Genomic DNA, 26,024 nt, shown 5'->3' with positions numbered 1-26,024 from the left:
TTAACAGCCAATGACATAAAAAATGTTCTCGCAACCGATTGGCCATCTTCAGTTAATTAACGGAAAAGACTGAACCACCGCACTCAACTGCCAACGACCGACCATGACTGAAGCATCACCTCAGAAGCTCTGTGTTCACTCTTCTCGTTCATCGTCCCATGGTCCGATGCACGTTGTTGATTGAACGACAATGGCTACCTCTACTGGGTAGGTTCGAACCTACCTGCGAATCAAAAACGTCCAGTAGTGCGGGGAGCAACTTCTCCCACGCGCATCGCATTCTCTTGTTGTTCTGATGGTCGTTCCATGTAACACTATAGCAGCTTGTAGGTACGACTCGAGTGTAGGCTGCACTATTGAAGTCGAATAAACGCCACAGAACGTGTGGATGACGCTGCTGCTGGGGAATCGAGTTTATTTTTGCGTTTAACCAGAACCAAATTGACTGTTGCGTCGTTGTTGTCGTTAGGAGTGGCATTGTGATAAAAATTCCACCGAATCGGCAGGCAAAATGTCGAAAAAGTTGTTGAAATTTCAAATTATCCTCGATCGGGACTCGTTGCTTTATCTGCCGGGTCAAGTGCTGGCCGGGCGAGTGCTGCTGGAAACGCAGGAAAACACAGCTGTTTTAGGTGAGCAGAAAAGATGGGGGGAGCTTTCGTGGAATGCTGAGCGTGGATGGGATCTGGAGGGCTAGTTATTCTTTGTGGTTTCGGATTGAAGTGCTTTTGGGGATCATTATTTCGTTTGAATTGGATAGTGCTTCTCGTGTATTATTTATTCGCAGTGTTTTATTTTGGAAAGTGTAATTCTGATAAAAATAAAAGTAATAAATCAAGGTCATAGAAGACGAACATGCATTATTAAGGAATCCCTTCAGATGCATGGCTTATATTCGACTGAAACAACCACGTCGACTCCTTTTCTCCACCAGGCCTTTACTTCCACGTGCTGGGCGAGTGTACTGTAAACGCAACCAAAGCCACGCGCCGTGATGACAAAGAGAACTACATCGACTTCCGAATGAAATTGTTGGACGACTTCGACAATAAGCCGATCCTGCTCTCACCGGGGGTCCACTGCTTTCCGTTCAAATTGGGCCTACCGGTCTCGCTGCCGTCCACGTTTCTCGGTCAGCACGGGTATATCCAGTACTACTGCAAGTCCAGCCTGAAGGAATCTTCTGGAATTACGCACAAAAATCAACAGGTTTTCATCGTTCTGAACCCGATCGATCTGAACCTGGAGGATCCGCTGTTGAGTGTGAGTTGATTATGATCTTGCCTGCAAACGAATATGGTTTGATAACAAAATGTCAATTCTCTGTTGAAGGATCCCCTGGAAGCAAGTGCTAGACATCGAGTGGGAGTTGGAGTGCTCGGAGGGACGATACGTTGTAACGTTGGGCTGGATAAGCGTGCCTACATCCCTGGGGAGAACATTCTGGTTACCGGTGAGATATACAATCAGAGCAATGTGACCATTAAAGCGGTTAAGTATGCGTTGATTGAGGTAAGCTAGTTTTGTTTAGCTAGTGTTGATCACGAAACGCTTGCGCTTTAGCTAACGAATTTGTTTGCCTGCATAACAGTATCTTCTTTTGAGTGGATTTCACGCTAAATCATCTAGTAATTGGCACACGCAACCAGTCTTGTTAGAGATCACAGTTATTGACACCTTTTCGTCGATATTCGGCTGCCTTTGTCTCCGACATTCGCAACACAAGCAATCAAACTACCGTACGAAACAAAAATGTCAAACGAGTGCACTTGACCACGATTGCGCCTTTGGGAGACGGTTCGTCTTTTGGTATTCCTGCCTTCCTTCACAATGAAAGCTGTGTTGGCCATATGTGTGTCGTATTCAATTCAACAAGCAAGAATAAACTAATATTAACATTCATAATCGAAATCGGCTGACATCCATGCAAAAAGTTATAATCAGACAAATTTCATCGTGTCAGGCGACATTGATTGATTTGACCCTTTTTATGTTTATTGATCTTGGTCGTACCGCTCGTGATGTATGTATGAGCCCAAGTTACAAAAATTATTTTATGATGCTTTTGAAGGATTCTTCAGCACCTGTTCTTTAAAACAATAGATAAATAAAATTCAACACCTGACGTTTCGGTCACATGTATTGTGCCTTTTTCAAAGGATAGATATTTACAGCCCCTCCGTTTACTCGTGAGGTTATGTAATGTGAACTGCAATCACTTTCTTCTAACATTTTTATTGCATCAATATTAGGCCTGCACCAGAACATCAAGATTAATTTGCAGATATTATAGACTCCAGGAGTCCTCATGAAAACGCATTGGCAAAATTACCCAACTTCCTCAAGTATGTAAAGAAAAAAAAACACTCGGAATGATCTCACCCAGTTCCATGTCGTTGGATGACCGCAACCACTCCTTAACACCTTCATTTTTTTGCAATACTGTTTGCTACCAAGTGTGCATCCATTTCTATCACTTCACGAGGAAGGACAATGTGCACCTGCCCCAAACACGTGTCACCTTTCACTTTTTCCTTCGAACAATAATGCAACGCGACCGAGATTTTCATCGCAACTACCACAAACACGCGTCACTTTTCGTTTTTCCGCCGAACAATGCCACCCGATCGCGATCCTCATCGCAACTGCCCCAAACGCGCATCATTAAAAAAAGACGCGGACAGACTGAATGATACTTAACATTAGACAAAGGACACACAGATCATGCACCAGTGGATACGGAGAAAAAACTATTCTTACGAATAGCTTCATCGCCCGGAGCGGGAATCGAACCCTCACCCCATAGAATGGTGCGATTAGAAGCTTGGTGACCTTAACCGCACGGCTACGAGGCTCCACTCTCTAATTTTTCACTTTTTCCTTCGAACAATGCAACCCGATCGCGATCCCCATCGCAACTGACCAAATCACGCATCATTTTTCATTTTTTCCCCTTTGTGAAAGATTTTTTTGTATAAAAAGCTCCATAAATTCCAATAAAGATTCCTTAATGTGTGGGCTTCGTGACCGTGCGGCTAGAGGCGTCAGTCATCTTGGCGTTTCGTAAGCCTCAGAGTGTGGGTTCGATTCCCACTCCAGTCGGGGAAAACTTTTCGTCAAACGGAAAATTCTCCACTGGGCCACTGGGTGTTATGTGTGTTGTCCGTTGTCATATGTTAGTGATTGTTCAGTCTGTACAACCTCTGGTTGAAGACGGTGTAGTGTCTTTTTTTTAAAGTTTCAAAGGATTCTTGCAGTAAACGTAATGTTTTTGAGGAAAATCTTCAGAAATGCTTTCATAAATTCATCAATAAATTTCTGGAAAGCTTCCTTTAGAAAACTTTCTATGGATTTCTTCAGAAATTCTTCCATAGATTTATTCAGGAAAAATCTTGTAGGAATTCTGAACTATCTCATAAATTTTCCCAAAGTTTCTCAAAATATAAGGAATATCCAAAAATTTGTTCCGGATTTTTTTGTAAAAAAATCTACAGATTTATTAGAAATTCCTCCAGAAATCCAGTCAGAAATTACTTAAAAAACTCATCCGGAAATTTATTCAGTAAATCTTTCACGGATTCCTTTCGAAGTTGTTTAAAGGCTGCCCTTAGAAAATCTTCCAACGATTATTTCAAAAATATTCAATGATTTCTTCTAGAAATTACCATAAGGGTTCTTTTACGAAATGTTCAATGAATTCTCCATGATTTTCATACTACAGATTTTTCTCAAAAATACCTTCAGAAATTCTCTTAGAAAATCTTCCATGGATTTTCTCAGAAATTCCTCAATATATTCTTGCAAAAACTCGAAAAATCTTCCACAGATTCTTGCAACAATTCTTCCAGCAATTCCTTCAGAAAATCAAAAAAAAAAGTTCAGAAATTGCTCCAAGGATAACCTCGCCTCAAGAAGTTCCTTCGAAGTGTCCTACGGAAATCCTCCTAACAAACAGACATACTACTCTAATATTTCAAATCGTACAACGACTTAAACGTCAATTTGAAAATTCTATAATTGACCGACGTCCAAACCATGACGCTCACTCCAATTTTATTCGAGTTTGACATTTGCACTCCAGCGCTACCTAGTTAACGTTTGGCGAAACAAAATCGTCTTAGCATTAGATGAACATTCTTCTTCTTCTTTATAGTTTAACGTCCCCACTGGGACTTGGCCTTCCTCGCTTCAACTTAGTATTCTTTGAGCATTTCCACAGTTATTAATTGAAATTAATTGAAGGGCTTCCTTTGCCTGCCATTGCATGAATTTGTATATTGTGAGGCAAGTAAAATGATACACTATGCCCAGGGAGTCGAGAAATTTTTCCCGACCGGAACGTGAATCGAATCCGCCGTCTCCGGATTGGCGATCCATAGCCTTAACCACTAGGCTAACTGGAGACTGGAGACTGGATGAACATGTTTGGGTGATAATCCAAAAATAAATTGAGAAATTTATCCCGTGATTCATTGGGAAACACATTCAAAGTTTTCTTCTGAAAATGTTCTAAGATTTTTTTTTTTCAGAAAAGTTTTCAGGATTTACAGGATTAAGGACACTTATCCAGAGGTTCTGTCGAACATTTCTCACAGGCTTTTTTTGGAAAATTTTGAATTGATTGCTTCCTTCACAAATTTTGAAATTCAAAACATCTGCAGAAAGTTTTCCAAGTATTCCATGAGAAAATCTTTCAAAGATTCCTTCAAAAAATCATCCAACGGTGTTTTATCAGAAATTATTTCAGGGATTCCTTAACAAAGTTCTCAAAAGATTCATTAAGGTATTTTTTATATGTTTCTTTCGAAAAACTTTCAGGAATTCCTTTAAAAATTTCTCAAGGGATGCCATCAGAAATTTCTCTACATATTCCATATTTATCCATTGACTTTTTTTTTAGGGAAAGCTACCTTTGATCATTTTCAAAATTTCTCTTTGGATTTCAATTTTCTAATGATTTTTTTTTCAGAAATTCCTCGGGCAGTTCTTCATAAACTTGAGGAATTCTTTGAGAAATTCCCTCATGGAGTTCTTAAGATATTCCCCTGAAAATGTTTTAGGAATTTTCCCAATGATTTCTCAAGATGTTTTTTTTTTTCAAAATTCTATCTCTATAACGTAGTTGAATCAATCAATCAATCCAGAAATCTATCGGGTATACCTTCAAAAAAAATGCGGATGTCCTTGATTAAGATTTCCACGGATTCCATCAGAAACTCTTTGGAATATGCTATCAAAAACACCTCAAAGGGTTTATTATGAAAAAAAAACTTGTAGAATTCTTTCACGTCCTCTTTCAAATTTCTTAAGACTTTTTTTTTTTAATCTTTACCGAGGTTTATCCTGGTATTCAGATATTCCTTCAAGGATTTCTTTAACCCTCGAGCGATCGCGCTGTTGTATTTTGTACAACACGTTGAAAAAATCTGGCTTTATGAACGCAGCATTAGCGTGGTACTGTCGGTGATGACCAACCGCGCAATTTACGAAAGGTTAAAATTGCTTTCACGAAGTCCAAAAAAAAAACCCTTGAATACGTTTCCCAAGAGTTTTATTTTTAATTGCTCCAGAATGTTTTCTAAAAATTTTGCAAAAAATTCTTCTAGCAATTCATCCATGAGTTTCCTCAGAAGTTTTTTTTAAGAATTTCTCCAGAAATTTATTCTGAAATTAGAAGTGGTGATAACGCAAATTCACCATGTATGAAAATTATGATGGAATAACAATAGGAGGATTCCCTCAACAGAGTAAACCGCTGATTCAATAGCGATCTAATAAGATTCCTTCATGAATGTGTTCAAAAATTCCAAGTACTATGATTTTTTTTTTATAGATTTCTTCTTAAATTAATCGACAGATTCTTCCAGGAATTCGGTATTCAAATCTACAAAGTTTTATTCGGAAACTCCTCCAACGTTTTTGTTTTAGCATTGCTAAGCATAGCACGAATACTTGTACAAATCGTGGATGAAGTTGCAAAGATGACCATATCCATTGCTTTGTAGATTTTGCTACTATCTGTAATAACATGGACTCACTCATCTCCACACAGCTGGCCAAGTCTTTACAAGCATTTTATAATTCTCGCGCTTAGTATCATACGGTCGTATCTACAATGATCGATTTCCCTTCGTCGATTTTCTCTTCGGATTATTCCGATAAATGCGTTCAATGTTCGGATTATCTCTCGGTGCATTTCGATAAAGTACGACTAGGGCTACCATCCACAACAACAGAAACAACCGAAAAATGTTTGCCGGACATCTTATTAAATAAAGAGAAAATCAATGAGAAGAAATCGATCCTTGCAGACACACCCGTAAGATACTAATTAGTGGTGGATTGTTAAATCATGGTGGATGTTCTGAAGAAGTATCTGAAGAAATATGTGGACAATTATCTGAAGAAATCACCGGAAGAGTTCCGGAATCAAATAAACATTGATTTTTTTTTAAAGAAGTAAAACATTTTATAAGAATCCCTGGAGATTTACAGATGAATTTTGTAAACGAACCTCTAGAAAAAATTCTAAAATAATCTCTGGTAGAGTTTCTGAAGCAGCACATGCAAGTCGACAAAATTCTTGGAGAAATTTAAGAGGAAGTATCAGATGAAAACTCTGGAGAAATTTTCTAAAGAATCCCTGGAATAATTTCTGCAAAAACAAAAATATAAAGCTCATGGAATTATTACTTTCAGTAATTCAAGCAGGACTTCGTCAAGAAATTTCTGCAGGAGTTCATATTGGGATTCTTTCAGGATTTCCTCTAGTTAGGGATACCTCCATTCTCCAGGTATTATTTCAAGAAATTCTTAAAAAATCCTCATAGAATTCCGTCAACAATTTCCAAGGGATTTCATCAGATGTTCTTCCAGAGATTCCTTCGAAAGTACTTTCCAAGAGTTTTACAGTGATTCTACTGAAGATTCTTCAGAATTTTTCAGGGGTTCTTTCAAAAATTCCTGTTGGGATTTCATCTGAAATTCCTTTGAAGGAATTATTTGAATTTCCAGAAATTTCTTCGAAATATAGGCATTTCTTCAGGAATTTCAGCAGGGGATTTCTTCAAAAAAAATTTCCATGGAATTTTTCAGAAATTTGTCTAAAAATTTCTTTACAAACCCTTACAAGAATTCTTTGAGAAGTTTCTTCAGTGACCTCTACAGAAAGTTATACAAGGATTTTTTGATTGCTCCTGCGGTTTTACCAGAAATCCCTTTTGGGATATCTTTAGGAATTCCTGTGGCATTTGTTCAGAAATCCCTCTAGAGATGTAACAGAAGTTTTTCTTAAAATGGCACAAAAACTACTGAAGAACTCGCCAAGGAATATCTTGAATAATTTCTAATAAATTCCTGCAGGATTGTCTGAAGATACTCTTTCAAAACTTCCGAAGATATCTTTAAAAACTCATAGAAGAAATTCTGAATCATTTGTTAACTTCTAAAGTTATCTCTGAAGAAATTCCTGGATGGATGCCTAGGATAAAACCTAAGAGAATACCTGAAGAAACACCTTTGTGCCCGTAAGCAGACCCGTGCACAGAAGTGGCGTCAAGGGAGCGGTTTTTCCCAATTTCGGCAAAAGGCGGAGGGGCGCCTAGTGTATGGAGCGTCGGTAATGGGGGCTTTAACACCCACCCCCCCTTCCTGTAAACGGGGGCTCAACACTAAGCTGAGCAGCTGAAGAGATTCATACACAAAAATCCCCATACTATTTACTACTACCTGCAGAAAATTTCTGAAGTGAATCCAACAGAATCAAAAAAAAAAATCTGAAAGAATTCTTTGGAGTATAATGTATGAATAAAAAAAATATTGAAAGAGTTTTTGAAAAAAATGCCTTGAATAACTGGAGATTCCACTGCAGGTCCAAAGAAAAATTTCAAAAACAAATATTTGAAAAATGCTAAGGTGAGGATTCTGGAGCAATTTCGGCAGGAGTTGTTGAAATATTCTTTGAAAAAAAAAACTGAAATAATTCCAAAAGGAAATTTTGAATAATCCAAAGCAATGCTTAACCCTTCAGCGCGCGCGCTGTTGTAAAAAGTACAACACTACCAAAAATCCTCGCTCGTCGCATGCAGCGCGAGCGCGGTGCAGTTTGGGTTGCTTGATGGCGCGCGTCCTGAAAGGTTAAAGAAGTACTTGAAGGAAACTTTGGAGAAATCCCTAGGTAAATTTCCAGTAGAATCTCTTGAGCATTTTCTAGATAAATTTCCAAATTAATGCTAGAGAAAATTCCGTAATAGATGCAGCTATATCTGAAAGAACCTCTAGAGAATTTAAAGCATTAATTTCTGATAAAGTTTCTGCAAAAAATCTTAATTCCTTAAAAAAATACTATAGTAATTTCAGAGAGAATCTCTGAATCGCTGCAAAAAAAAAATCTCGAAAAGGTGTATCTTTTTTTTTTGTTTTTTAGATAGACTTTCAGCCCTCAGCTGGTTCGTATCTAATGAAAAAGTGCACCTAATTAAAAAACGTTTGAAGGAGTTTCTGGAGAATCACTTGACAAATTTATAGAAGAATTTTAAAAGAATTTCCAAAGCCATCCTGGAAAAAAAATCTGAAAATGTTTCTAAAGGAATTGCTTCAGTAATATTCAGGAATACAAACATAAAATTATGTAGAAATCTCTGAAAGAAAATCCTATTGAATCCTTGCAGGAATCCTCGGAGGATTTATGGAAGAAATTTCTAAGGATACCCGTGAACCAGTTTCAACATCAGTCTTTTGAGAAATTTCTTGAGAAACTTTAGAAAAAGTCACAACCCGGGTAGACGAGAATATCTAAATCAGATCTCAAATCGAACAATTTTTTGATTTCATATCTCTATGTGATATTGATGATTTTGAAATATCGCACGAAGATTTGATAAATATCGCACGAACAACTCAAAGTGATATGATATCAGTTTTTGTTCTTGTCAACATATCTGAAAATTTCTACATTAGAACAAATTTAGTTCTTGTTCACGAAATGGAACGCATCAACTCATAGAGCTGGATCAATGTTAGTGAAATTCCATGTGCCCCTCTTTGAGCTGTGGAAACGAAGAACGCTATGCTCTTATTCCCATGATTTTCATAACAGTGAGCCACAGTTGAGTGGTCACTGACCACTGGTCACCGTACGTGGATCCTAAGGTCGAAGGTTCGATGCTGGCTGTAGGCGATTTTTTCATGTTCAAGGAAAAATGTCTACAAATCTTGCCTGATATTGTTTTGATTATCCCCAATATCATGCCAATCTATTATTGAGCACTTGTCCATACTTTGATATTATTTGTGATGTTTTACCTCTTATCTCAATCAAACCAATATCAGTGTTTTGTTCTTTAGTAATTCAATTTTTAATACCTGAATGTATTATTCGTTAGATTTTCTCACCTACTCGAGAAGGAAAGTTTTTGGGGGAATTTCTGAAACAACATCATCTGGCAACACTGTTTGGAGACGGTTATCATACAATTGTATTCTTCTCTATAATTTTTAATTTGTTCTACTGTTTATAAAATCGTTAAATTCATCAATTTGATTATATGTGCGTTTGAATAGTAATTGTTCAATATAAACTGTGATTCTACGGCAAGCAGTGAGTTCGATTGGAGAAAAAGCTAAACTAAAAATTGCGATCGATATGTCCTAGAACTATGGCAGCTTGATAGCGGTGTTAAGATAATTTTTGATTGTTAGTGGTGTTACTGTTGTGGTGATCTCAACTACCGGGTTCCAAGTCGTGATAGCAATACCCCGATGGCATTCTAGTACGTCAAATTACACACATTTGTTAGTTTGATCATCGTAGAGGGCATACTTTGATAAATTTAGCAAACACCTTAGTCAAGACTTGTGGACAAGCTTAACCGCTACTAGTGAATAAATGTTGATCGAGCGTCTTAATGTTCGTAAATGTTGATTGAGCGATTTTCCCAACATCCCAAACAGATTTTCAACTGAGGTGTTGCTGACGTGTATATGGATCAAGTTGTATGTTGCTGCTGCTGTGGTTGTTGTTGTGAGGTAAATCGTTATTCATCATTTGGATCTGTAGTGCAAAAGTTGCTAGGCTACAATCTCATGCTAATCTAGTACGTCAATTTGCACACACAGTGGTTCGATCGTGGAAGGCAAGGGCCTTCTTCGCTGTACACGGTTGTGCTCAGACAACTCGGGTGCATATAGAAGAGGCTGTGGTCGGAGAAGCGATTGATTCAGCAAAAACCGAAAGATAGGCATGTGGATAAGCTCTGCTGCAAAATGTGCAATTGGATCTCTGCTAAATGATTTACCCTAAAAGAATTGTTTAAGAGCCTCAAACTTGATCCTGTTACAATCAGTTTTTTTTTTTTCGCCCATTGTTGTTGTTGCTGTTGTTGCTGTTGGTGGTAGTGGTGAGTATTGCTCTTCTAATGCTTGATTTTGTGACGCATATGCTGGATAGCGATTGAGCCCGAACAAGTCTAGTACATCAGTTTGCACACATCTGTTGGTCCCCTTGTGGCATACTAGAATTCACTCTGTCTAACAAGTGTGTGTCGATAGAAGGGGTATCAGTATCACAGTGATTGATTTGGCATACATAGAACGGATTATTGTGGTTTGCTTGAGCAACAACATATGGGATCGTAAATGAATGATCATCTTACCAGTAGTTAATTCATACCTTGAACCTCACATACCCGCTTGAAAGTTACTACAGTTTATGTGACTATCACAACTGACTGCTTGTTGGCCAAAATAGTGGACAAATTGTTTTGAACCTTGAAGTTTATAAGTGAATTTGCCTTCTGAATGTCTGTCTCTTTTTTCAGTCGTCCGTTTGATACACTTGTCGATATGGATAATGAATCGATTTGCTGTGTGGTGTGCAATAAACAAGAGTCGGATAGAAATAAGATAATTACCTGCATGTACTGTTTTTCTTGTGCGCACTTCAAATGTAGGAACATAATTGGAAGTGCGATAAATCGTATGAGAGGGAATCCGTATTTCTGTACAAGCAATTGTTCAGAAATTTACAAACGGATTGTGGAAATGCAGACTAGTCATTCGTCGATGATAAGCACTCTGACTGCTGAGCTTAAGGCAACGATTTCTAGCGTCGTAGCCGATCAAATGGTTAATGTTAAAGCTGAGGTTCGGTCTGTAACTGCTGCTATCGAGAAATCCCAAGATTTTTTGTCTGCGAAGTTTGATGACATAGTATCAGACTTCAAAGATCTCAAAGCCGAAAATGAATGCTTGAAACAACGAGTTAATGAGCTAACAGAGTCTCACTCGAAACTAACTAGGTTTGTAAATCAGCTAGAATCAAATGTGGATAGATCTGATCGTAAAATTGTCTCTAAAAATGCAGTATTGTTAGGGTTACCTTACTTAGCGAACGAAAACGTTTTGGCTATTGCCAACAAAACCATTGTTCAAACTGGCGCGCATTTGGAACACGATTCGGTAGTTTCAGCCACAAGATTGTATGTCAGCAATAAATCTAATGTAATGATCCCCATCCAAATTGAATTCAAAGATGTGAATACAAAAGAACATGTTCTCTCCGCGAAAAAAAAGCTTGGGAAAATTGTGTCCACAACCATCAATGAAAATTTCCTTGTGAATGGCAAACCTACTACCGTTAGCATCAGAGATGAATTGACCCCTCTCTCGATGGAACTTCTCCGAAAGATGCGGGAATATCAAGAAAAGTTTAAAATAAAGTTTGTTTGGCCGGGAAGAGGAGGAGCGATTCTTGTTAAAAAGGACGAAAACTCTAAGCCAGATGTTATCAAAAACAGAGATGATTTGAATCATGTAATCCATCGTTACTCAGTCGTTCTGAATGAATCGCCTTCGCCGAAACGAAAGAAGAATGTTAGTTAGATTAAGTTTATTTTTATTTTTATTTTTTTTTGTATTTTGCATGTACTGTTGTTCAATAAATATTAGAAATGGATAAGCCTTTGAATTATTTTCATAATCATATCGATGATTTTAATTTGTTCTATGTGAAAGATTCTTTTAAAAAATTGCGTGTGTTACAATGGAATGTACGTGGAATTAATGATTTGAATAAATTGGATAGTATTCTCTTGTCTGTTGATCATATTTCTGTACCTATTGACGTTATAATCCTGGGAGAAACGTGGATCAAGGCCGGTAACACTTCATTGTACAATATAAATGGTTTCAACGGTATTTTTTCCTGCCGTGACGCTTCATCTGGAGGCTTGGCTGTGTATATAAGAGACTCAATAAAGTTCAATATCCTTGAAAATGTTTCTCATGATGGGTTTCATCATATATCTGTCGAACTGCAATTAAATGATGGAAAATGTGTAATTCATGGTGTGTATCGTCCCCCTTCTTTTGATTTTAATATGTTTTACGATCACATTGAAAGCTGGCTCAACAGTATCAATGGAAATCATCCATGTTTAATTTTTGGAGATGTCAATGTACCTGTCAATATGTCGAGTAACAATGTGGTGTTAAAGTACAAATACCTTCTGCAGTCCTATAACTTTTTATGTGCAAATACATTCATCACCAGACCTGTAAGTTCCAATATTTTAGACCATGTTATATGTAAAATGGCTGATGCCCACCGTCTCAGTAACCATACTATATTGAATGATGTAAGCGATCACTCTCTTATCCTATCTGAATTTAAATTGAGTTGTCACTCAGATAGAGTTGTGTTGTCAAAAAATATTGTTGATCATGAGAAACTGCATAATGAATTCAAATGTTTCTTAGATACTTTTGATGTTGTAGAAAATGTGAATGAATGTTTAAGTAATATAATAGCTAAATATAATGCCCTATTAATTGAATGCACCAATACAATAACGAAACCAGTTAAAATCAAAGGTACTCATTGCCCTTGGATGAATCTTGAGCTATGGTCACTTATTAAAATAAAAAATAACTATTTAAAAAAATGTCGGAAATATCCTAATAATTCTCATTTAGCCGAACTTCTCAAACACGTCTCACATAAGTTAGACGTCGCGAAAAAACAAACAAAAAAGAGATACTATGAAAGTTTATTAAATAATACGACACATTCAAAACTATGGAAAAATATTAATACTATCTTAGGCAAATCAAAAATTAACTCGGAACTTACATTATCTGTTGATGGTGAGTGTATTTCTGACAATAATAAGATCTGTGAGGTATTCAACGAGCATTTTTCAACGATTGGCTCCAAATTGGCTAGCCAAATTCCGGACACCACTGGGGACCCTTTTCGTTTCCTGAGCCCTGTTTCCCGATCATGCTTTCTACAGCCAGCATCAATCAACGAAGTTACACTCCTCATAAATGATTTAAAACTTAACAAGAGTCCTGGTCCTGACGGCATACCGACTAAAATAATTAAAAACAATGTTGTTGCATTTTCCCGCATTCTCTCTGCTTCCTTTAATCAAATTGTCGAGACAGGGTCATACCCTGAATGCCTCAAAACGGCTAAAGTAATACCTGTTTTCAAATCAGGAGATCGATGTGTAGTAGATAATTATCGACCAATATCTACACTTTCGGTGTTCAACAAAATATTAGAGAAACTTCTAGTTAATCGGTTGATAAAGTTTTTCGATCAGAACAGTGTATTATATGACATGCAATATGGATTTCGCCATGGATGCAGTACCGCTATTGCCATAACTGAGCTTGTTGACAATATACTCGAGGAAACAGATTCTAAAAAGTTTGTAGGGGCCTTGTTTCTTGATTTAAGGAAAGCATTTGACACTTTGAACCACGACATCTTACTAAGAAAACTTGAGTTTTATGGAATTAGAGGAGTCTCTAATAACATTATTCGAAGCTATTTGACAAATAGGAAGCAACAGGTGTCATTTGGCGGTGAAAGAAGTTCATTCAAAGAAATTGGTACAGGGGTCCCTCAAGGGAGCAACATTGGGCCTCTGCTTTTTCTTATTTATATTAATGATATTTGTAAAATCAATCTGAATGGTACTCCGAGGCTATTCGCTGATGACACAGCATTATTTTACCCGAACACAAATCCTGAAATTATAACTTCTAATATGAGTGAGGATCTTCGATTGCTGCAAAACTATTTTTCGTGTAACCTACTTTCCTTAAATTTAAAAAATACCAAGTATATGATTTTCAGATCTCCGAGGAAATCTGCTCCTAGAACTCCTCTTCTTAGAGTTGGTGCTGACACTGTAGAAAGTGTTGATTCATTTAAATACTTAGGTATCCATCTTGATTGCACATTATCTTGGGATCATCACATTAATAATGTTGCTAATAAAACTTCGGTCATGTGCGGTGTGCTAAAACGAGTCAGTAGTTTCTTGCCTCGCAGAGTTTTACTTTTGTTCTATTTTACTCATATTCATTCTCACTTAAATTATTTGATTATTTCATGGGGTAGAGCTTGTAAGTCAAAACTCAAAAAACTGCAGACAATACAGAACCGATGTCTCAAAATTATTTTTAACTTACCAGTCTTATTTCCGACAATTCGTTTGTACACTGAACTTGCTCATAATGCTTTACCAATTTTAGGAATCTGTGATCAGCAAACTTTGCTAATGGTTCACAATATCCTTTTCAATCCAACTACACATCATAACATATCGCTAAATATGGCTCCTCGTATTCACAATACCAGGCAAGTGAATTTTCTCTCCAGATCTAGAGCATACTCCAATTTCGGACAAAAACGATTTACTTTTGCCGGTCCTTCCAAGTTTAATGCCCTTCCTAGAAACATTCAACGAATTACTAATTATTTATCTTTCAAAACTAACGTTAAAACATTCCTAAGGCAAAATATTTCACAATTCCTAATTTAAACTATTTATTAAAATTTACCCACATTATGTATGCCTACCGTCTTCAAACAGAATTAGTATCTTTTTAGATTAATTTTAGTTTTAAGTTTCCTTACCGTGCTTCTTTAAAAGGATTTAATATCCACTAGAAGCACATTGTTTAAAAATATTTTGAATTATATACTCTCTTCCAGAATTTTGTTAATAAATTGTTCACAGCCACAACTATTTATTTTTATTCTTTTATTTTGTTGTGTTGCCAGTGGCTGTGAATTGAGTGTCCACTACCAGGGGGCTCAATTTGAGCTTTTTGGTGTGGGGGAGAGCGGAGGGTCACTCAAAAAATAAATAAAAAAAAATAAACATCTGGAGGAATCCCAGCAGAAATCCATGAAAATGGATGCATTCTGCGCTGCCATGACTTTTTTGTGACTTACGTGCTGCTTGGGAGAGGTCGAGCAGCCACCCCTGACATGGGGCACATACACTGTTGTGAGTCGCTCCTCCTGCAGAACAGACGCTCAGGTTTGCAGAAGCTCCTGATCCTGAGTAAGTGAGAAAATCTAACGAAAAACTCATTCAGTTATTAATAGGGAAGTGGAACCATCTCGGCAGGAGTAATATTTTGGACACTTTTCTGCTATAACTCAGCCAATTCTGAACCAATTACGATGCGATACGTATAGTATCTAGCCGTGTACAAAACTTCAAGTCAATTGGTTTGGAATTAACTGAGTTATAGCGAAGAGTGCCCAAAATACCGGCCGCTGCCCAAGTGGTCCGCTACCCTAATAGAAATACTGAAGAGCAAAAACTGATGTTGGTTGTTTGAGATAAGAGGTAAAACATCAGAAATAATATAAAAATTTAGTATGGAGAAGTGCTCCCCAGTTAGCCTAGTGGTTATGACTATGGATCGCCAATCCAAAGACGTCAGGTTCGATTCCCGTTCCGGTCGGAAAAATTTTCTTGACTCCCTGGGCATAGTGTATCATTGTGCCTCACAATATACAAATTCATGCAATGGCAGATAAAGAAAGCCCTTCAATTAATAACTGTGGAAGTGCTCAAAGAACACTAAGTTGAAGCGAGGCAGGCCAAGTCCCAGTGGGGACGTAGAGCTATATAGAAGAAGAAGAAGATGAGCAACAGAAAAAAATGATTCAAATTTACTTCGCAGCTGCAACTTTGCGTGTGCTTGGAGTCGCTACTTCGATTTGGTGCTGCGACGATAACATTCAATTAAACTGTTTCAGAAATATCTCTATGAATTTCTTCTATCTATAGTATTTCTTGAAGAGCACCACTGCCTTCTCACTTTATTTCTCCGCCAATAGTTCCATTTTGTATGAAATAGTTTCGAAACAAACTTTCAATTGATTTCCGATAGGAACAGAAATTTAAAAGCAAACAAATACTTCGAACATCTAAATCCACTAAACTTTTCACACCGTTTTGCATGCTCTGCTACTGCGGGAATGCCCTTGTACGCACTATCCATCTGTTAATTGTTCCTCAAACATCAGTGCATAAAATAATTCCCTCGCTTCAATCATCCTAATTGCTTCACGTTCATCATCGTTTTTGATTCAATTTGGTATCACCAACTCGTATAAAACTACAACCGGGCATCAGTCATCATCCATCCAACAGCAACTAATTGAACGACCGCAAGAATCTACCGTCGAGCAAAATCTAATTCCCGCATTTTAATTACACTGCAAGACAAACTTCGAATGAGTTGCAACTAAATTGCATTGCACAAGTTAATTTGAATATGTTTCCGTCTCGTTTCTCCTCGGCTCCATGTGCATGGGGGACCCCTCATATATCCGGGATCCGGCGCGGTGTATCATCTCACAACCATAATGGTGCTGCAGACCATCCAGTACTATGCGCACGGAAAACTCCTCCACCAGGAACGTCGAGAGCTGGCTGCCATCGTACGGGACCGTATCAAGTCCGGCATCCGAGATGTGCTGCAGAATGGGCACCTGACAGTGCCACCGCTGCCACCGACCAACCTGGTCGGGTGCCACCTGATCCGGATGCAATACAGTGTTTGTGTGAGTGTGACTGCCCGTCCGTCCGTCCGTTCGTCTGTCTATCTGTCAGTTTTGTAACTATATTTGAAGTGGGTTTATCGGCTACCGAGAAATACCGGGAGGGTGGAATTGCTATATAGTAGAGCAGTAAATTGGACTTTTGCTGTTTTGCATTCAGGTTCCCTTTAACTATAGACGACGCCTGATTCGCTCGGAGTTTTAACAAAGATTGAGTCTGTCCAAAGATAGTACCTAGGGGTGATACACAAATTATGTCACGCAAAAATCGACCTTTTTAAACCCCCCATCCCCCCTATGTCACATTTTTTTGTATGGGACCTCAATATTTTTGTAAGGGTCGTCACGTTCTGCAAACCGCCCCCCCTCCCCCCTAAAAGCGTGACGTAATTCGTGTACGACCCCCTATGTGTAATAGCATTACATGTTTTAGAATTATCACTCATTTTCATTTACATTTGTTTGCTCAACATCACATCTATGATAACGAAGCTCACCCAAGAATACTCGATATACGGCTACCGCTGTCAACTATCCACCCATAGACACAGCCAAGCCCAAAACATGCCAGATCACGTTCAATCTGGTCTACCTACAAATTTTACCGATTGAGCTCTACTTTTATGGCAACCGGATCTGTGACAAACACCAAACATAAAAAGCTGTTGTTAGGTATTCTTGCTAAATGCCCTGCCCACCGTATCTAGAGAGAGCGAGAGAGCTACCAGAAAGAACATTTTGACGATTTTCAAAAGAAATCCCTGAGAGATTTCCAGAAGGAATTTTTGAAGTTATAGATGCATTCGCAGATAAAATTCTAGATGAAGCTGCTTCAGGAATCCCAGAAGGAACTTCCGAAGAAATTCGTGGACAAATCCCAGAAGGATTTCTCGGTAGAATGCCAGTAGGAACTCTTTGAAGAAACTTAAAAGAAACTTTTGAATGAATCCCACAAATTCTTTTGAAGGAATTGCAGTAAGAACTGCTGAGAGAATTTCAGAAAAATAGACTTGAACGAACTTCCCGAGGAACTTCTGGTGAAATTTCTAAAGGAACATCTGAGTGAATTTCAGAAGAAACTTCTGGAGGAATTCCTAATGGATTTCTTGGGTAATTAACCCTAAAAGGGATACCTGGGGTCCATTGGACCCCAGGCGCCGTTCAGAGCTCGTCTTTGATGGAACACACTCAGCTAGGTGACGAAACTGAGGCCATGAAGGTATCCCTTTTAGGGTTAAATACTTAAGTTATTTGAATTCTTAGTGGAACTGCTGCTGAGGGTAACGGGTTCGATTTCCGATAGGTCCATGAACTTTTCTTTGAAGAAGGGTCTTTGGGGTTGATCCCAAAAGGAGCACTTCGAAAATTCCCAAAAATTACTTTTGGAGGAACCCCAGGATTCAGAAACTATTTAAGCTATCCAAACAAACAATTTTCATCAAATATCAATAGATAAGATAAGATAAAATAAGATATGATTTAACGTACTAAATCAGTTAGATGGTAAATTGCATGACCATTTAGGGTCCTCAATAAAATCCTTAAGTATGTGACATCATATCTACGAGAGTGACTAGTGATCTCTCGCTGTATTACGAATAAGATTTACGCACACATTGGCTCATGCATATACATATACCTTTCTGAAACCCTTGTTAAACTCTAGAAAACTCCCCTGTAACGACCTTAACTCCTCTGATACCTGTTTATACTCCTCGAAACGTGTAAAAACTCCTCTGAAGTCCCTTATAAATTTCTTCTAAATTCACCTGAAGCCCACAGAAACCCCCTTGAACTTTTCACTACGTTTTGAAATGCCTTGAAGCACCTCTTAAATCACTCGGAACTCCTGAAAACTGTCCCGAGAACCTTCCATTAAATCCTCCTGAATCGCCTTATTACGTCTTGAAACCTATCTGAAAGTCGCCTACAACATTCGTTAACTTTTCGTATTTTTGCCTTTCTCGTACACTAAGTGTACTAGAAAGGCTATATGTTCACTCAAAAAACGATTTTTTGAAAAAGGCTCGGAGGATCAAGTCGAATATACCAATCAACTCAGTTCGACGAATTGAGAAGATGTCTGTATGTGTGTATTTATGTATGTATGTGTGTGCGCATAATAAGTTCACCCCCTTTTGAGGCATTTTTCGGATTATAGCTTCAATCGAACCGGAATTTTACCGCATAGTTTGCTAATAAAAATGGTCCGAATCGGTCGAAGCGTTTCGGAGTTATGGCCATGTCAGTGATCCAGACCAGTACCGGTAGAACTGGCCTCATATAAAACTTAACCTAGCCTCATCATGCGATACATCGAATATGTGGGGAATATGTTCTTCTTCTTCGTCTTTTTCTTCTTCTTAATGGCTCGACGTTCGCATTGAAACTTGGCCTGCCTCTCTTCAACTTAGTGTTGTTCTTAGAGCACTTCCACAGTTATTAATTTAAGGGCTTTCTATGCCTACCATTGCATGAATTTGTACATTGTGTGGCGAACAATGATACTCTATGCCCAGGGGGTCGAAAAAATTTTCCCGACCGGAGCGGGAATCGAACCCGCCGTCTTCGGATTGGCGATCCATAGCCTTAACCACTAGGCTATCTGGAGACCCAAAATGGGGAATATGTCCGAGTTCCAAAAATGGCGACCAGAATATCCAAGATGGCGATCTTCAATCCTAAATGGCGGCTACAAATTCAAGATAGCGGCATTTTCTTAAGAGTTTGAGGCTTAAACATTAAAACCCAGATAAACGATATGATTTCTGGTATCATGAAATGGATTTATGATAATTCTATGAAAGTGCGATATACATCAACATGTCACTTGAATTTTATTGAAATAGGGTTTCCGAAGGCACGAGAAAGGTGCCATCACTGCTAGGTGGATTAATTAGGGTTTTTTTTCTGAAATCCCCTGAGAATTTCAGAGAGTTTTAGGGACAACTTGGGCTGCATATCCTTATAGGGGCTTCAAGGGAATTGCATGGACTTTCAGAGTGTAACAGGGGATTTCATGGGGTGTCAGGGGCATCCCAAGGTGTTCCAGCAGGTTTCATGAGCATTCCAGGGGATTTCACGAGCCTTCTGGGGCGTTCCAGGTGTAGCAGCCCTAATGTAATCTGAAACTCTGAAACGCCTTGAAACCCCACCGAAAACCTGTGAAACTTCCATGAAAGCCCTCTGAATTTTCTACAATATCCCGGTAACCCCTCCAAAACCCTCTGAAAATCTTTGGAATTTCTCTGAAACATCAGTGAAGAATCCTCAAGTGACCCCCGGGACCCTCGAGAACTATGGGCGTAGCCAGCGTAGTAGCGTTTTTTTAATTCTGGCCAACTCAAAGATTTTCAAAAATTCAGAGTTTCAGAAAAAAATTCTCAAGAAATAATGTATTCTAATTCTATTTAATCCATGATTGATACGTTGTTTTTTTTTGAGGATTCCTTTAGTAATTTATCCAAAAATTTCCAAAGAAATGTCAATGGAGATCCATTTAGGTATTTTTGCAAATTCCTTCAGAGATTCCTCCACATATTCCTTTAAGAGTTCCAATAGAAATTGCTCGAATCATTTATCTGGAATAATTCGAAGTATTTCAACAGGAATATCTTCCAGAAACGCTTTCAGGAATTTTTACCAGAGATCTAAAATTAATCCAGGTATTCATTAAAATATTGTACAACACATTCTTTTGGGAGTCCATCCAAAAAAGTCCAAAAGTAATACTTCCAGAATATATTGCAGATATGAATTCCTTCACATTTTTTTCTATGTATTCCTGCAAAAATTCTTCCAGGAAATTTTTAAGAAAGTTTTCCTGGGATTTCCTAAGGAATTTCTCATAGGATTGCCGCTGGGATTCCTCATTGGATTGCGTCAAGAATTCCTCCAAAAATTCCTCCAGGGAAATTTCTTCTGTGTTTCTCTCAGAAACGACTACAGGGATTATTTTAAAAATTCCCCCAAGGCACAGAGAAACAAACGTAACACTTAGAACAAGTTTCATTGAAAAACATCGTCACGAAAACATAATCGCCCAATGCTAAACGTACTGTATTTGGCCGGGCCGCCACTAGATGGCGGTAGTGAGCAAAAACGATACCAGCGCAGCGAGTGGTCAATCGACCTACTACTGAATATCTGAATCAACCGTTAAAAAGGTGATCGATGGAAGGCGATCAGAGTGTGACGTCTGTTTCTCTGTGCCCAAGGCTTCCCTCAGGAACTCTTCCTAAAATTCTTTCAGGAGTTCCTCTTGGAAAACTTTCAGGAACTCCTCCAAGAATGAATACAGTATTTCCTCCATGGACTGTTTCGGAATTCCCTTGGGAAAGCCTCTTGGAGTTGCTTCCAGGATTCCTCCCGGAGTTGCTTCAGGAATTCCTACACGGACTCCATCAGGAACTGCTACAGGAATTCCTCAAAGAGTTCCTCCACGAAATCGTATCAGGATTGTTTTAGGATTGCTCCAAGAATATAATTCACGATTTTTCAGGAAAACTCCACGATTTTCTTCAAGGATTTCTCCAGGCATTATTTCAGCGATTCCTCTGGGAATTGCTGCAGGGATTCCTAAAAAATCCTACAGAATACCTCTTGAGATTCCTCTAGGAACTCCTCCAGGAATTTTCTAGATATTTCTCCAAGAGTTTTTCAAGAGATTCCACCGGGAATCACTTCAGGCATTCATCTAGGATATCCTCCAGGAATTCCTCTAGGAAGTCCTCTAAGTAGTTCTCCAGGGCTTCACTCGGAAATTTCTTCTGTGATTATTTCTGGAACAAGTTATTTTTAAAATTCCTCCAAAGATTCCCCAGGAACTCTTCTTAGGATTTCATCAGGTATTGCTCCTTGTATTCTTTAAGTAACTACTCCAGGAAATTATTCAATACTTCTTCCAAGAACAGTTTAAAGATTCTCATGGGAATTCCTCTTGATATTGCTTCCGGGATTCCTTCTGGAGTTTCTCCAGGAATCCCTCTAGCGATTTCTTCAGGATCTGCTACAGGGTTTCCTCCACTAACTCTTCAAAGGATTGCTTCAGAATTTCTCCAAGAACTCTATCTGCAGATTTCTTCAGGAACTATTTCTGGTATTCCCCTACGACTTCCTTAGGAGATTCTTTCAGTGATTTCTCTTAAAATTCCTCCAGGAATTCTTCCAAGAATTCCTCTAAAAATTACGCCAGAAATTTCTCCAGGAATTCGAAACAAGAATTCCACCAGGAATTGCCCTAGGAATTCCTACAGGAATTTATTCAGAAGTTCTTCAAGGGATTCCTCCAAAGATTTTTCCAGTGACTCCTACAGGAATACCTCAAAAGATTTCTAAAGGAATTACTTCAGGGATTCCTCCAAGAATTCCACCAGGCATTCTTCTAGGAATTAATCCGGGCATTCTTCCAGAGATTCCTTCTTGGATTCTTGCAGAGATTTCTCTATGAATTTTTTAAGCGATTCCTTTAGGAATTTCTTCAGATATTCATCCACGAATTGCTTCAGGGGCTCCTCCAGGAATTTCTCCTGGAATTTCCTAGGACTTCTTCTAGGAGTTTCTCCTGGGAATGCTTCAGGAATGCTTCCTGGGATTCCTTCTGGATTTCAAGCAGGCACTTGTTCAAGATTTCATCCAAGAATTTTTCCAGCAGCTCTCGAAATTACTCCAGGAATTTCTTCAGGGATTCCTTCAGAAATTTCACCAGGAATTAATCTAGGAATTCCTTCATAATTTCTGTCAAAAAAATTCCAGGAATATCCCCAGGAAATCCTTCAGGGATTCCTTTAGAAATACTTCCAAGATTTTCTCTAGGAATACCTTCTGGAATTGTTACAGATATTCCTTCAGGAATTCTTCTAGATTTTCCTCCAACAGAAATTCCTCCAGGAACTTCCGCATGGATTTTTTTTTCAGAGATTTCTCCAATAATTTCTGCAAGGATTCCCACAGAAATTCCTTCAGAAATTCCTTCGAGGATTTGTTCAGAAATTCCTCTAGAAATTCCTCCAGGAATTTTTCATGGGATTGTTTTAAGTATTTTCCCCAGAGTTCTTCTAGAGATTCCTCTAGGAATTCCTCCAGGCATTTCTCCATGATGATATCCAGGAATTTCTCCAGGAACCCCTCCATGAATATCCCCAATAATTGATCCAGGAATTGCTCTTGGACATCCTTCAGAAATTATGTCAGGAAATCCTCTAAAAATCATCCAAGGATTCTTCTAGGAATTCTTTTGAGGATTTTTTCAGAAATTCTTCCAAGATTCTCCAGAAATAACTTGAGGATTTTTTAGGCCTTCCTCTAAACATTTCTCCAGAAATTCTTCCAGAGATTCCTCCAGGAAGCAATTCTTACAGGAAGAATTCCTCTAAGGATTTCTTCACATATTTCTCTAAGGTTTCCTCTAGGAATACCTTAAGGAATTCCTTCAAGGATTCCTCCAGAAACTCCTCCCTCTGGAAATTCCTCTAGAAATTCCTTTAGAAATTCCTCCAGAAATTCCTCTAGGAATTGCTCCAGTAATTCTCTCAAGATTTTCTCTAGGGATTCCTCCAGGAATACCTTCAGGGATTCTTCCAGCAATTCCCATAGGAATACCTCTAGGAATTTCTTCAGGCATTTTTCAAGGATTTTATCCATGACTTTCACTAGGAACTTCTCCAGGAATTAGTCCTGCAATTTCTTCAGGAACTCCTCCAGGCTTCAAAAAAAAATGTCAACAATTCCTCCAGAAATTTCTACAAAGAATACACTAGGGATATCTTGAGAGATTCATCAGGAATTTTTCAGAGATTTTTCAAGGCATTCCTCCAGGAATTCTGGGATTTCTCCAGGGATTTCTCCACAAATTTCTCCCGAGATTTTCTCATGGATTCCTCCAGGATATCCTTTGAAAATTCCTCCAGGCAATCCTCCAAACATTCTTGCTAGGAGTCTTCCAGGAAATCCTCCTGGAACTTCTCAAGGGGTTTTTTTCAGAAATTTCTACAGCAATTCCTCCCGGAATTTCTCCACGAATTCTTGCTGGGTCTCATCCAAGAATTGTTCCAGGCATTCCTCCAGGAATTCTTTCATGTATTTCTCCAAGAATTCCTCCAAGTATTCCTTCAAGAATTTCTCCAGAAATTTATAAATGTTTTCTTCTAGGAATTCCTCAAGAAATATCTATATACTTAAATTTCTCTAGGGATTCCTCCCAGAATTTATGCAGGAATTCCTCCAGATATACATTCAGAATTTCCTCCAGGGATTGCACTGGGAATAATTCCAGGGATTGGTCCTGAGGTGATTTCCTCAGAAGGAGTTTCTTATGAAATTTCAGAAATCCTTCAATCATCTCTTCCAGGGATGTACTCAAGAATTTCTCCAGGATTAATCAATGATTTTTTTTAATTACTTCATGAATTTCTGAAGGAATTCCTCCAGCGAATAGCATTGGACACAATGCAGTAAACAAGGGCCCATATAGCCGAGGCGGTAAACGCACGGGTATTCAGCATGACCATGCTGAGGGTGACGGGTTCGATTCCCGGTCGGTCCAGGATCTTTTCGTAAAGGAAATTTCCTTGACTTCCTTGGGCATAGAGTATCTTCGTGCCTGCCACACGATATACACATGCAAAATGGTCATTGGCAGAGGAAGCTCTCAGTTAAAAACTGTGGAAGTGCTCATTGAACACTAAGCTGAGAAGCAGGCTTTGTCCCAGTGAGGACGTTACGCCAAGAAGAAGAAGAAGAACAATGCAGTAAAGTCCTTCTTTTGTATAAATACATATTGAGTCGAACTGAGTTGATTGGTATATGCGACTCGCCTCTGTGAGTCTTCTATCGGAAGTGTTTTTTTTTGGAATGAACATATAGCCTTTAAGTACATTTAGTGTACAAGAAAGGCAAAAAAGAAAGAAGTGTAAAATAAAAAAAAAACTTTTGAAATGTATTGCCAAAGTCATGTGCACTATTTTCTACATGTTCTATACATGGCCACAAGAAAGTATATGTATCCAAATATTGTAAGCCCGGAAACTAACTTGAAACTCATTTGGTTTACACACAGCAGAACACACTTGTACTCGTCACTCTGTCAAAACTTTCGAAACTAAACTTAATTCATCAACGTCAATTAACGCCCACCCTTTTCTATTTTCCCTGCCCCCACCACCGTCCAGATTCTCATTGAACCGAACCTGATGGAACGACAGGTTGCACTGCGGGTCCCCATCACCTTGGGCACCTACCCATTCCGGCGGGACGAGGAAAACCTTCAGCAGTGGGTGGAGAACTACGTTCGTTATCCTGCCACACTGCCAGTGTCTCGAGTGGCACCTCTGCTGCTGGCAGGTGAAAGTGGATGAACACTAAACTAAACCCGGCTCTGGCTGCCTGCAGCCGCCTACATCTTGCACCATCGTAGGTATGCATGCACTCTCGTCGTCGTGCAACCCCGTACGGATTGATGCTTGACAAAGTTCTTCACTGTAACGAATCACTAATAGCGCAACACGTGGACAGGCTACAGGACAATGCCTGCGGTGCGGTGCATACAAATAAAACGCTTCTGGAAGGATTGTTCTGCTTGCACTGGAAAGACATTACTGGCTGTAACAAAGGACATTATTCAAATACAATAGGGGTACTCACTAAACAGGTTAAATTGCTGCGTAAGCCATGATTTTCTGCTTATTTGAAATGTTTCATTATTTTGCGAATGAAATAATCAAAGATTGCCTTGGTGATCGCGACGTTTAATCAGTTTAAACAGTTAACGCTGTTATGTGAATCCCCCTAATATTTTATAACACAAGCAAATAATCGTTTTATTGGACTGATGTATCCTTGAAAATTGGAAGAGGAGCTAGAAAGTGGTAACTATTCGTTTATGGATTACTGCAATGCATTACTCGGAAGCGGAATGAAATGCACAACAATAATTTGGTCATTTGTAAGGAAAAAATCGTACAAAACGATTTTATATATAGGTATTTTTCTACTAGGTATTTGGTAAATGTTGATTATGCTTGCGGCTCTTTAATCAATGATAAATAGCTTTATTTGTTAGGCATTCAATGTAATAACAGCAACAAAATAATATTTGCTTGATTTTCAGTGTGAATCGGAGAAAGACACTTCGCTGAAGGTCTAGCCA

The 26,024-nt window shown here is 38.5% G+C and overlaps 1 protein-coding gene across 1 annotated transcript; it reads left to right on the top strand.

Annotated features, from left to right (window-relative positions):
• The first annotated feature begins 306 nt into the window (after positions 1-306).
• LOC109416441 (arrestin domain-containing protein 2-like) lies at positions 307-25,701 on the top strand. Its single transcript, XM_029873937.2, has 5 exons — positions 307-632; positions 935-1,263; positions 1,333-1,512; positions 16,697-16,882; positions 25,048-25,701. The coding sequence occupies exons 1-5, from the start codon at positions 512-514 to the stop codon at positions 25,231-25,233; spliced, it is 1,002 nt and encodes a 333-aa protein (XP_029729797.1). The 5' UTR covers positions 307-511; the 3' UTR covers positions 25,234-25,701.
• The last annotated feature ends 323 nt before the right edge of the window (positions 25,702-26,024 follow it).

This window comes from Aedes albopictus, chromosome 3, assembly GCF_035046485.1.
Source record: "Aedes albopictus strain Foshan chromosome 3, AalbF5, whole genome shotgun sequence".
Taxonomy (NCBI): Eukaryota; Metazoa; Arthropoda; class Insecta; order Diptera; family Culicidae; genus Aedes; species Aedes albopictus.
This window is presented reverse-complemented; position numbering and strand designations above follow the sequence as displayed.

What these genes read in the sequence shown, in the direction of transcription:
- LOC109416441 (XM_029873937.2), top strand. Translation starts at nt 512, where the DNA reads ATGTCGAAAAAGTTGTTGAAATTTCAAATTATCCTCGATCGGGACTCG. An exon ending in TTAAGTATGCGTTGATTGAG is followed by an intron (nt 1,513 to 16,696) that starts GTAAGCTAGTTT and finishes ATGGTGCTGCAG; the next exon opens with ACCATCCAGTACTATGCGCA. An exon ending in GGATGCAATACAGTGTTTGT is followed by an intron (nt 16,883 to 25,047) that starts GTGAGTGTGACT and finishes ACCACCGTCCAG; the next exon opens with ATTCTCATTGAACCGAACCT.